This window comes from Athene noctua, chromosome 10, assembly GCF_965140245.1.
Source record: "Athene noctua chromosome 10, bAthNoc1.hap1.1, whole genome shotgun sequence".
Classification (NCBI taxonomy): domain Eukaryota; kingdom Metazoa; phylum Chordata; class Aves; order Strigiformes; family Strigidae; genus Athene; species Athene noctua.
This window is the reverse complement of record NC_134046.1, coordinates 16,315,958-16,327,490: the sequence shown is the minus strand read 5'-3', so window position 1 is coordinate 16,327,490 and position 11,533 is coordinate 16,315,958. Positions and strand designations below refer to the sequence as shown.

The 11,533-nt window shown below is 38.5% G+C and overlaps 1 protein-coding gene across 1 annotated transcript; it reads right to left on the bottom strand.

The window, feature by feature from the left end:
• Positions 1-243: 243 nt before the first annotated feature.
• On the bottom strand, positions 244-10,736 carry ACTR8 (actin related protein 8). The gene is made up of 13 exons (XM_074914429.1): positions 10,573-10,736; positions 10,235-10,405; positions 9,288-9,398; positions 8,277-8,381; positions 7,473-7,646; positions 6,776-6,869; positions 4,598-4,730; positions 4,125-4,278; positions 3,492-3,587; positions 2,748-2,888; positions 2,080-2,344; positions 1,628-1,791; positions 244-936 (listed from the first exon to the last, which is right to left on the bottom strand). Exons 1-13 carry the CDS (start codon positions 10,693-10,695, stop codon positions 793-795), a joined length of 1,875 nt encoding a protein of 624 aa, XP_074770530.1. The 5' UTR covers positions 10,696-10,736; the 3' UTR covers positions 244-792.
• Positions 10,737-11,533: the final 797 nt, after the last annotated feature.

The following is an 11,533-nucleotide window of genomic DNA, read 5'->3' as shown; positions in this document are numbered from 1 at the left end:
AGAAAAACACCAACAAATAGCACTCTAAGAATTATTTTTTGCAAGCAAAAGCCCATGTACCTGTACCACAGGATTGAGGTTTATGCGGGTTATATAAAAATGCATCTAGTTCTTTTGGGTATATTATAGTGGATTTTTTTAAATAGGGGAAAAGGTGGGTAACTACCATGGATAATGAGAAGCTAACAACAGCTTTAGATGATGAAAACAGACAAGAAAAAAATGCTCCAGTTCTGAATTAAGTCTTTCCACTGAATAATATAATTTATTATATAAACAAAATACCAACAGAACTGTAGGTTTTCCATCTCACTTTTTACACGATGATCACTTATGTAACAATTTAATCTCCTGGAAACATTAGAGTAGGAATCAGAATAAGGCATTAAACTCACAGCCTGCATTCTTCAGCTATTGCTTCTATGTACATGTATCTGGAATGAATCTTGGCTTAATATCTGCCACGTCAATATTCTAGACCACAAATTCCCACATTGTGCAATTTTAATATACATAACCTGTACCATATAAATGTAGTTAATTTGGATATGACTGATAGTCTACACAGAATTCAGTGCATACAATTCAAAAGATGACGTATAGCAACGCTGAAGTAACATGCACTATGAGTAGGATTTTTTGCACCACTTTGGGAAAAATCTCAGTTGAAGTTAATTTTAATAAAATACAAAAATATATATTGACAGAAGATGAATACATCTGCACTGGAAAAGAAGGGCCATTTGGGGAAAGGAATCCTCAATGGAGCAGGTTCCACTGTAAACACATCTGTTACCATACAAATGCAGCTCGCTCTCGTAACATTCTGACACCAAAGCGCTGCCATTCTCGCTGATATATCCATAGCTCCTGAGTTGTATCAAGGCAGGCTAAAACTGCACCTCCTTTCCATGCAATTAAGCGGGGATCCATATCCTAAATTCAAAACAGAGATTGTACACAATCATTGGTCTAATTTTGCACAGTCCTCAAAAGCTATATCCTCATTTTTCGAACAGTATTTATCACTTAGTATCTTGGGGGAGAGGGGAGGAGAAGAGTTTTTCAAAATTATTCAGAAAAAGAAGTGAGATTAAAATATAAAAAGATATTTAAGATGTTTCAAGAAGTCACTTTTTTTTTTTTTTAAGATGCCTTCTAGACATGTCATGAAAATCCTGCCTTCAGCAATGGAGGCTCTGAAATACACTCAAAGTTTTAATTTTACAAATTTTGCCTCATTAATGCTAAATGAAAATTGCTCTTTTAATGCCATACTTTCTTTTACCTTAATCTAGTTTATAATTGTAATTATAACCTAGGTTATAACCCTAACACAGTATCTTGCTGAACAGACAGGTTAAATTCACGGGCCAGTACTAACTGCTTAAGAACATGGCCTTTAGCTAACAAACATTTCAGTTAATAAACATTTTAGTGACACTCTTGCTATGCTTCCAACTTCCTGCCTGTAAGTGAATAGTTATGTTATGAGGTGAAAGCTCTCCTAAATCTCCACAAATATTCAACTAACCTGCAGTGTTGAAAGAGTGTATTTTTCTTAATCTTTCAAAGATTTTAACCAATCATAGTTTATTAACCATTTAGCTATGAGTTAACAGTATACCTTAGGTCTTGTGATGACTTCAACATTTTCAACGACTCTTCTGAAAGAAGGTGGCATTTTGTTCAGAATTCGGTGCTGAAGAAACTCTTGAGCTTTATGAAACATAAGACCTCCTCCCACTACTAAGATGGAGCTGTACATCTTCTTTTTTGTATCATCAGACGCTGGAATGAATGGATATATATAAATGTATCTTAAAGTTATTATGGCCTGTATTGGTATTATAAAGGATTTACTGCAAGTCAAACCAGACAGAAATGGGTGTTTGCTTTTAAAATTCTTTTTCTTGGACATCCAAAATGTCTAGCTCAAGAAACCTCAACATAGAAGTGTAGCTACTCTAGAGATGGTAAAACTTAGGGACATATGTCCTGCTTTGGTAAAATATAGGAGTTACCATAAATCCACACTAGCATGCATGTTTTACAGAATTGTACACACGTGATTCTTACCACAGCAGTCAATACTATGAAGAATGGCTTTATCAAGGCCCAAGGCTTTGCCTTCAAACTGAGAAATAGCTGTTTTCCTGGACATGTGTGCAGTTAAAGGTTCCTCTGAATCATTTCCAGATATCATACAATCACCCTGGGAAGATCCCAGTTCTACTTCTTGTGGGTAGATTCTCTCCGAAATGTCCGAGGCCTGGCCTCTCAAGTCTCCCTCAAATGCACCAGGCTTTGACATAGATTTTCTATCAGCTGTAGCTTTTGCAGACTTAAAAATGAGAAAACAAGTTGAACTATTATAAATGCAGAAAGATCTTCAGCAGGTAACAGAGCAATACAAACACTTAACTAAGCACCATTGTACTTCCCCTCACCCTTCTGCACAAAAAGGTTAAGCACTGTATTATTACCTCATATAATTTTCATTTTAATCCCCGCTTTCAAAGTAAAGGGTTTATTCTGAACTTCATCAGACTTACTAATGTCATAACATGAAGCCCTCTTAGACTCTGAGAATGCACAGTGCTAAAGACTTGTCTAGACATCCATAATTCCTTACACTAAACTTTAATGATTCTGACCCCAGTAACAAACTTTGGTTTCTGAGACAAGCTAATGAGTCCTGATTTTACTCCTCAATTAAATAATAATGAAAACGAGCATTCACACACCTGCTCTTGCTTACTTTGTGTGGCTAGCAGATAATGTTCATCATGAGGATCCTCAGGGTCACCCTGTGACCTGTGTTGCAACGTTGTCATTTTTTGTCCAACAATTCCAAAAGTTGCTGGATAAAACAGAGCCATTGGAGCCTGAAGAATGAGAGGTTGGGCATGGTTTTACTACAGGGTGGGGTTTTTTTTGACATTTAACAAAAAAAAAAAAAAAAAGGAAAAACCTTGTTCTACTTTTCTCACAATTCAAAATTAAATGTGTATTTTTTCAAAATAATTTTGTAAACAGCTAAAGTGTCTTCAGCTTTGTATAATTTAAATTAATCCCAGCAAATACACTTGTACGTGTATGTAAGTACAGGCACATAAGGTTTTTTACAGATTCTGACACTGTATGATAAAATAAGTACTCAAATGCAGTTTGTTACACAATTAGAAAATTCAACGGTGAGCTGAAAAACTTGCAAAATTAGCATTCATTCCTTGCACTTGAAGGATAATTATCATATTCAGTTGAAGTTAGAACCATTCTGGCTAAAGCTAGTTAGGAAGTCTTGTGCATCTACTAGTGCTGCATTAAGCCCATTCATACATATAGTAATTAATTTTAAAACTATGAACAAGCATAAATTAAGAACAATCCATAAATCACATGGGATTACTAGCACTGGACTGATACAAAGTGAAGTGCTGAGCCTGAATGCTGAATATAATTCTTGTAATTTAAAAAAAAAAAATCACCTGTAATTTTTCATCCCCTAATCGGAACTGGTATAATAAAGCTGGAGAATCCGGATGCCGAATTTGGAACTCATGATCTTGCAATCCAGAAATATCCTGAAGTCAAAAACAATGCAAATAAAAAACTGTACCTCTAATATCTATCAAACTCATATCTATTTAAACTGTAGGAAACAATAAAAAAACTCTTAAGACTATGAATTTCATTTACCTATTCTTGAACTCTTTTAAAAGTATTTTCCCTGTAGCATGATCTGCCAAAACAGCTTTCTACATGCCTAAGCCTCTATAATGAGAATCTGTGCAAAACGAAGAGACCTGCTGGCAAATCTTACAAAACCGAAGTTGAAAACCAGCACATACGCAGCGACTGTCAACTTCTTTCAGTAATAAGAACAAAGAAACTACCTTTCTAAGAGTAGGGATTCCTTTCAACTAGAAGAAAAATAAAACAAGTTACAAATACTTCAAGTCTAAAGCTTCTCCAGCTGTTGCCAGTAGTCTACTGAATAAAATACTTCATTTTATTCCGTTTACAAGGAATTGTAGACTCACAAAAAGGTTCCCCAGAGCTGCATTCTGTAAAGGAAAAAAAAAAATTACATAGAGAATACCCTTTTTTCCCCTTCTCACCTGGTCTAGATGACAAAATGTCTCCTTTAGGTGCTGAAGGAGCAGGCAATCCAACTTATTAGTTAGCTGACAGTCTCTGTATGGGAATCCTGCTCGTTGCATAAGCCAATAAAAACACCTTGATACATCAGATCCTCCATATGCAAGGCACAGTCTAAAGCAGAGAGATTATTTTATTTATTTTCTTAAATACTGGCCTTCTACAGTACCATGCATGGGAATACAAGAAAGATTTTAGACATGCTGTGATCATGACTTCCACATAGTTGCAAAGCACAGTAGCAGTTCTGCCCATTTTCTTCTTTTCAAGATGCCAGAATTCTCCAAGGTTCATATTGTAACATGACGACCCTGCTACATGGCTCACAGTAAAATACCTCTGTATTTATAGAAAATTTTTCTCATTGTTATAGTCAAGTCTTTGGTAAACAAGTAAGTACATGCTGATAATAATTCTGCATATGAAAAGATACCTGGTGTTGCGATGGGAAACACCATCTTCTACACAGCAAACACTTGTCTTCTGATCTCCCACATCTACTATACATGCACTGCTTAAACCACTTCCAAACGTAGCACAGACAGACTCCTGGTGTACAACAATTCCTAGCAGTAAGAGAAAAAATTATATCCAATTTATGCCAAGCTCCAAAGCCATGTTGCTGACATTTAGAGGACATCTTAATGTCTTTTAAAATCTACTAACAGCATGACTCTGCACTGGAAGTCTGTGTATTTAGTGAAGATGGGGTCAGGGGGAGGATTTACAGATTTTTTTTGTCAGGTAAGCCCTTAATGTCCTGAGAAAAGCTAAGAGCAGGGGGGATGCCTATATTCAACTGGTATTACTTTTTGCAAGATTAAAGACAGTGCCACCAGACTTTGTTTAGGGTGTACTGCAGGGTATCAGATGCACATGAAGCATTTTCCCAGATTTCTTTTAGTTTTAATCAAATATCATTACCATTAGCATCTTAGATATGCTCTTTAAGTAGTTATAAAAGAAGGTCCAATTTCACGCTCTGTTTTCCTTTCAATCTGCTCTGTAAAAGAGTACCTTTGTGTTTGTATCACAAGCCCGTACTTAAACCTGAGAACTACTGGAAGCTTCAGTCTGTACTTCTAGCCAGTGAAGGAAAAAACCTCCTTGATTGAGCTGTGCATTGTAGACAAAAACTAAGTAAAACTACTGTTTCAATGACAAATGTTTTTAGATAGATTAAGAGAATTTACTTATGCTGTATAACTAGTTCAGCTCTTCACCAAATTATTATTTAGGAAATGGCACTTTGAAGAGTTATTAATGATGCTTTCTGACTTTCACTTTCATGTATGATGCTTTGTATTTTTTTCTTAGTATTGTTCCAGTTCCTCTGAAGCTAACTCATTTCCACTGCAAATTCTTCCATCCTAGTGCCAGTACATTTTTAGATAGTATTCTTAGGTACTGTTCACATTCCTTCCATGCAAACACTGAGGAGGAATCAAAGTATGATTTAGACCCATTCTGATCAAAAACCAAGACAGTCAATATGGCTTGTTCATTTTAACATAACAAAACAAATCATATATATATATATGTATCTCAACAAAATGTATGTCTCATGATAGTCTCTCTTTTTGCAGAGTTTAATTACCACCTTCTTAATTCTTTCAGATGGGAAGTCTCTTCTTTTTGTAAAATGAACATCTTCTATTAAATACAGAAGAGGCTAACAGGTTCACTATTTAAACAATAATATCTAAGCACATATTCTGCTGAGAGTAATACTTGGAAACTGTTGGCACGTTATAGTGCTTAATTATTAAACAACAGCAGTTTTAATCTCTAACATCTTATATATAATTTACTGTTTGACTAGTCTCTACCATTTAACTTATTCTTGTCCACTTTTTAAGCCTCCTTCCTGTTCATTCCTCACATAACCAATACTGAAAAAATGACTTTGCAGCACCACAGGTACTACTACTCTGATGTATGTCAAATTAACTATGGTTGGGTTAACTGTGCTGTCCCTAATGACTTGCTGTGTTTTCTCTGAACATGAAATCAGAGAAAGGTATCTAAGACTACAGCAGTTCTCTCCCGAAGACTAGCTAGAAACTTCCAACAACGGAAAGGAAACGGCATTGCTTGTTGGGTTTTTTTTTCCCCTCCATTGGAGGGTTTTCCAGTCCAAAAACAAATATGCAGAAGCATCTAACGGTTACTTGGGGTTTTTTTTCAAATTTTACTGCTCTTTATATTTAGTGTATGCACTTAAGCCAACTCTGAAACCTCCTATTATGTCATCCTGTAGAGAGGACAGTAGCAGCATCTTACATCATACGCTTTTGAAGTCAAAGAATCTTAATATTCTGTAGAGTTAACACTGTGTGTTTTAGAAATACTTGAGAAATCAGACTGTTGTGTGACTTTTATCTCGGCTGAAGTGCAAAGGCCACAGCTGGAATACATAATAGCAAACCAAGAAACTTGTTTCAATGCTACCCAACAATTTTGCCCCATGAAAAAAGGAAAACAGTTATGGGAATACCAAAAGGTGAAAGGTGCTAGTCCCAGCCAAACTGGAACTGATGTGCAAAAATGTGCCTTAAATGAAAAAAACTATACTATTAATGATTAAGTGCTTGCTTATGTATGGTTTTACCTGAGAAGCCCATCTTCATTAGGATCATATTTACCAGTTCTTTCACGTGTTGTTTATTATAGATGTCTGGAATTAGTAAAATGCATCTATAGTACTGAAGATAAGAACAGTGAATTAAAGCCAGCTCTCAGATTAAGTTTCTCTTTATTTGACAAATTTATTTTTATGATAAACTTATTTTTATTATATCTCTGTTCTGGAATACCTGATGTTAAGGAAGAAAGCATAATATACAAGCTATTAAAAGAAGGAAAGTTATGTAAAGGGAAGGTTTTTAATACTTTAAAAAATGAGTTCAAGTAAGTACAAAGTTGTAGGCCACTAAAATGTTTAGAAGTACATCAGATATGAGAAAAACACCTACTCAGCAGGGGCAAAAATTTATGCAAGTATTGGGTAACTGTTCCTCAGCTGCCTCCTATATAGTCAACAAAAAAACCCCAAACAGACAAAGACTGAAATTTCTATAATGACATTTCCAAACTTCCCTATTAGAAGTTCTACTAATAATTTTTGTCTTAAAGACATGACAAAATTCCAAATGAAGGCTTAGGAACCATGTTAACCAGCAGAAAGAATTTATTTGTTAAGAAAACCACCCATAAGAAAGAAGCTACCAATAACAGCAGGTTGCTTTTCTTTTATAATAACATTTACAGAAGTCGATACAGCGCACATTCATATGCTCACAGCTCACCTTTAGGTCTTTCAATGGTATTTCCAGATATTTTTGTATTGCATGTGACCATATAACTTCAAGGTCTGCTAATACTGCAGTGAGGGAGCCACCAGGTCCTGTGTGGAGATTCAACTGCCCTCTTCTAACAGGCCAATGTATATTGTAAGAATCTAGCGGATTAACATACAATGCCTGAAAATAAGAGACAATGTTCTATGCATTGCTCTTCCAAAAAGATTAGTAACAAATACCAGAGAAGTATTTCAGAAGCAGATACAACAAGACATACAGCAACACTCAGACCGATGTGACAGCAAGACAGTGGATTTATTTTTAACAGCATTAAAATAAAAAAAGACATTAAATACATGGTTTAAATTGTTTGAATTTTCATAGCCATGGACATCTACCAAACATAACAGTATATTTTTCCATTATCTCTAATTACTAACTAAAATAATTTAAAGACTCTTTGAAGCTCATGAATTACCTAATTACTCAGCAGTGATTCCATGTACTGATTCTTCTATCAGTTTCTTGGCTTTTGTCTGAATTATACAACACAGCTAAAGCTCTCACCTAGTCCTGGCAGAAACACTAAGTTATAGCAGCAAAGGATCCACTATACTGGTTAGACAAATGGGGGAAACTGTCTGGTCTTGCTGAATGATAATAAATATTTAGTTAGTCCATAGTAAAGCGTTGTTTGACTAAATTTATGTGTATTTCAGTACATACTAACATACAGCAAACTGCCTCTGATTACACAGCTGCATTAAAACGTAATACAAAGCCTCGTTTCAGCACGAAAATTAATCTTACCTCTTCTCCTACCAAAAATTCGGGATGATTTGACGTGTTTGTCCACTTGGCCCCAGAGCTGTGATCTAAAATAGCTGGCCGCATCTGTCTGTTGTATGACCTGGCCTGAAATGTAATCAAAACAAATGCTGTAGATAAGAATTTTACCAGTCATTTTTTATGCATGAAATTTAAAGGGCTCAAACAAATGAATTTCTGAAGACTAAACTGCTGATGCATGAAAGCTTTGCTTGTGTTTTACTTTGTTTGTTTTGAACTTGCTTGTGGTTTTTTTGTTTCCCAAGGACTCCTTAACTGTTTCCCTAAGCCTGTTTGTCTGTTTAGATCTCCCTACCTAAATCACTGATAGCAGAATGAAAGCCTTCAGTGGACACTTGGGCAACTCCTAGAATGGGCAAACTAAAATAAGGGGGACTCAAACAAAAGGTCACAGAGATCCTATCTAGGGAGGAGGATTTTGCTAATTTAGGAAGAAGGCACCTGGACTTCACAGCACATGCTCTGGAAAGACGGTCAACTAGCGAACACTGTGAAGTAAGACTGCTTACCTCTTCCCGCAACCATGGTAGACCCTCACTCTATTTTTACTACACATGCTCGGACTATATAAATGAATTTCAGGAACTCATTATCATAAGACACCCCTTTCCAGAAAATCTAATGAATAGGTATGATTTATGTGTATGTGAACTGACGTCCCTTGCTAGTTTTTGGGAGCCCTTATGGTGGAGAATCCCCAGGGCGACCCCAGTGCTGCTAAAGAAGAATACCTGCTTAACAGTTAGATTGGACTCTGACTGTTGAGTGAATTTCTTTTTTTCAAAAGAAAAAAGAAACGTCCCCTGACCTCGGCCCTTGAAGAACCGTTTTAAATCTTAATTTCCTCAGATCTTCAGAATTAGGTCATACATAGCTGTATAAAGGACATCTATTCTTGTCCACTAAAACACAGCATGACACCAAATGACTACATGAACAAACAACATAATGAAAATATTAAGAATGAGTTACCTGATCAGGCGACACTGGTATACGCCTTGCACCGTTTGACATCTTTTTGGACCATATTGCTTGGTCCACCATTTTAAGGCCATTTTGTCTCTGCTCAGTACTTTCAGGTTTCTAAACAAAACCCACAAATAACTACATGTCTGTATGCTGGTAATACTGAAGCTATTATTAAACAATGAAATCATTACTGTAGTTGATAGGCTGTAGAAAGGACAGAAAGTCTGCATATTGTACAGTGAACATATGCTTATTTTTAAAACAACTTTTTAATATTACAGTTCCCATCACTTATTTGTCTAAGTCAACTTGAATCTTTTAACCGACTGTAATGGCTGCTGGATTTCGTCTCCAGAGTTGATGAGCTCAGGACATTACCAAGCTACATTGATGAGCTCAGGGCATTACCATTTAACTACAGAAATACTAAACAGGAGCAAAAATATTTAAATAGTTCTCAATTATTTAAAGGTAAGGTTTAATATTAGTGACGTTAATTTGATTAATGACTTATTGTACAGATCCAAATTATTAGTAAGATCACTTACATATATTTTTTGAGCAGATTGGACTAGAATTACTTGCTATGTTATCCAAGCAGTCCAAATCTAGTTCTACAGCTGGCATTCCATAAACAGAAGTACTGCGTGAGGTGTAAGACCACAGATCAATCAATGCATACAAACCCTCAACCTATCAATTGATTAGATATACTTCATTGCAAATAAATCAAATAAAACAAACAGACTGGTGCAAATCTACTGACTTAAGTAAGGTGGCATCTACAGTACATTAAATGGGAAAAAAGTTTGTCTTGAGAAGCGTTCTTCTCTGGAAAATCACAACGCATGAGGAGAGGCTATGCATTATGCAACTAAAAAATGCAACAGAAAGACATAGTTAAAACCTCCATTTTAGCAAGTTCGAGGACGTGCGCGGCCCCGGCTTACGTTGAGGCCGTCCCTGAGGAGCCAGCTGTCTCTGTAGGCCGCCTGCCCCTGCTGCTTGTGCCGCCGCGCGATGACATGGGGGATGCCCACGGGCAGCGTGTCCGTGGCCCTGCCGAGCCGCAGAGTGGTCGAGCCGGGGTGTATCACCACGATGAAGTTGCTCTGTATTTGCTGAAAGCACCGCAACGCGCACGGCAGTGAGCAGGGGTCGAAGGCCACGCCCGGACCCCCCCGGCGCGGCGCGGCCGCTCGGCAGAGGAGGGCAAGGGAGGGGAACATCGCCCCGGGGAGCCGCCGCCGCGGCCCTGCCCCTCACCGCCCCCCCGGCCGGGCCTCACCTCCTGCAGGGACTCGGGCACGGCGGCGGGGACGATGGGCCGCTTGACGCCGCGCTGCTCGCGCTCCCGGTCGCGCTCCTTGTCCTTCCCGTTCTCCGCCTCGCCCTTCTCCGCCTGGGTCATGCTCCCCGCCGGCGCCCGGCACTAGCGGAAGCGCCGCCTGCGCGGCCCCGCGCGGGGCGGAAGTGGGGGCGGGCCCGCGCCCGGCACCGCCCCGCGGGCACGTACCGCGGGCGGCGGGGCCCGGCGGCGTTTAGCGGAGCCTGGGGAGCACCCCCGCCGCTGCGGGGGGCCTCGCTCGGAACTGCCGAACCCCCCCAGCTGGTGGGGCTGGGGGAGGGGTAGGACAGTCCTCCGGCCGATTGTAACAGGTGGTGCGCGTGTGACACCCGTGAAGAACGAACGATGACCTCCCTGCCTGTACACGCCTGATCTGTGGGCGGGAAGCTCCTTGATGAAGATGTGAGGGCTGAGCGGAGGTCAGGAAGAGTTTGTTACACAGCAAGTTTAAGAGGCGGTGACTTTGTGTTGGGTATATGGAGCGGGAGGGGGGCATTTCACCATAGGTACCTGGCAAAAGCCACCCAATTGCTGCTTATGTTAAAACCTCAGCAAAACCCACAGATTTTGTTTAGATGGTTAACCAAGGGGCAGTGTTGGATCTTACAATTTCTTGCTAAAGATTATTTTTGAGAGGTTTAAGTAAAAAAATTGTAGTGGCAGTTTGTAGAAAATAATTTAATCCGGATTCTTGGTAGCTAATCTTTTCTCAAGTGAATGAAAATAAACAAACCCCAGACAAAACCCTAGAACAATAAGAAACTCCCAATCCAAAATGGGGTCAATTAGTTAAAAGGCAGTTACTATTTGAAAGAAAATAACTATTCTCTATTAGCACTCAGTATTTTCACTTCACTACCTTTTTCTTCACGTAATAAAAATAAAGCCTAATTTTACTGAA

Coding starts and splice junctions, on each gene's coding strand:
- ACTR8 (XM_074914429.1), bottom strand. CDS start 10,695: ATGACCCAGGCGGAGAAGGGCGAGGCGGAGAACGGGAAGGACAAGGAG. Junction 3,588..4,124: donor CATTTTGTCATCTAGACCAG/GTGAGAAGGGGA, acceptor TTTTGACTTCAG/GATATTTCTGGATTGCAAGA. Junction 937..1,627: donor AAGTCATCACAAGACCTAAG/GTATACTGTTAA, acceptor TTTTGAATTTAG/GATATGGATCCCCGCTTAAT.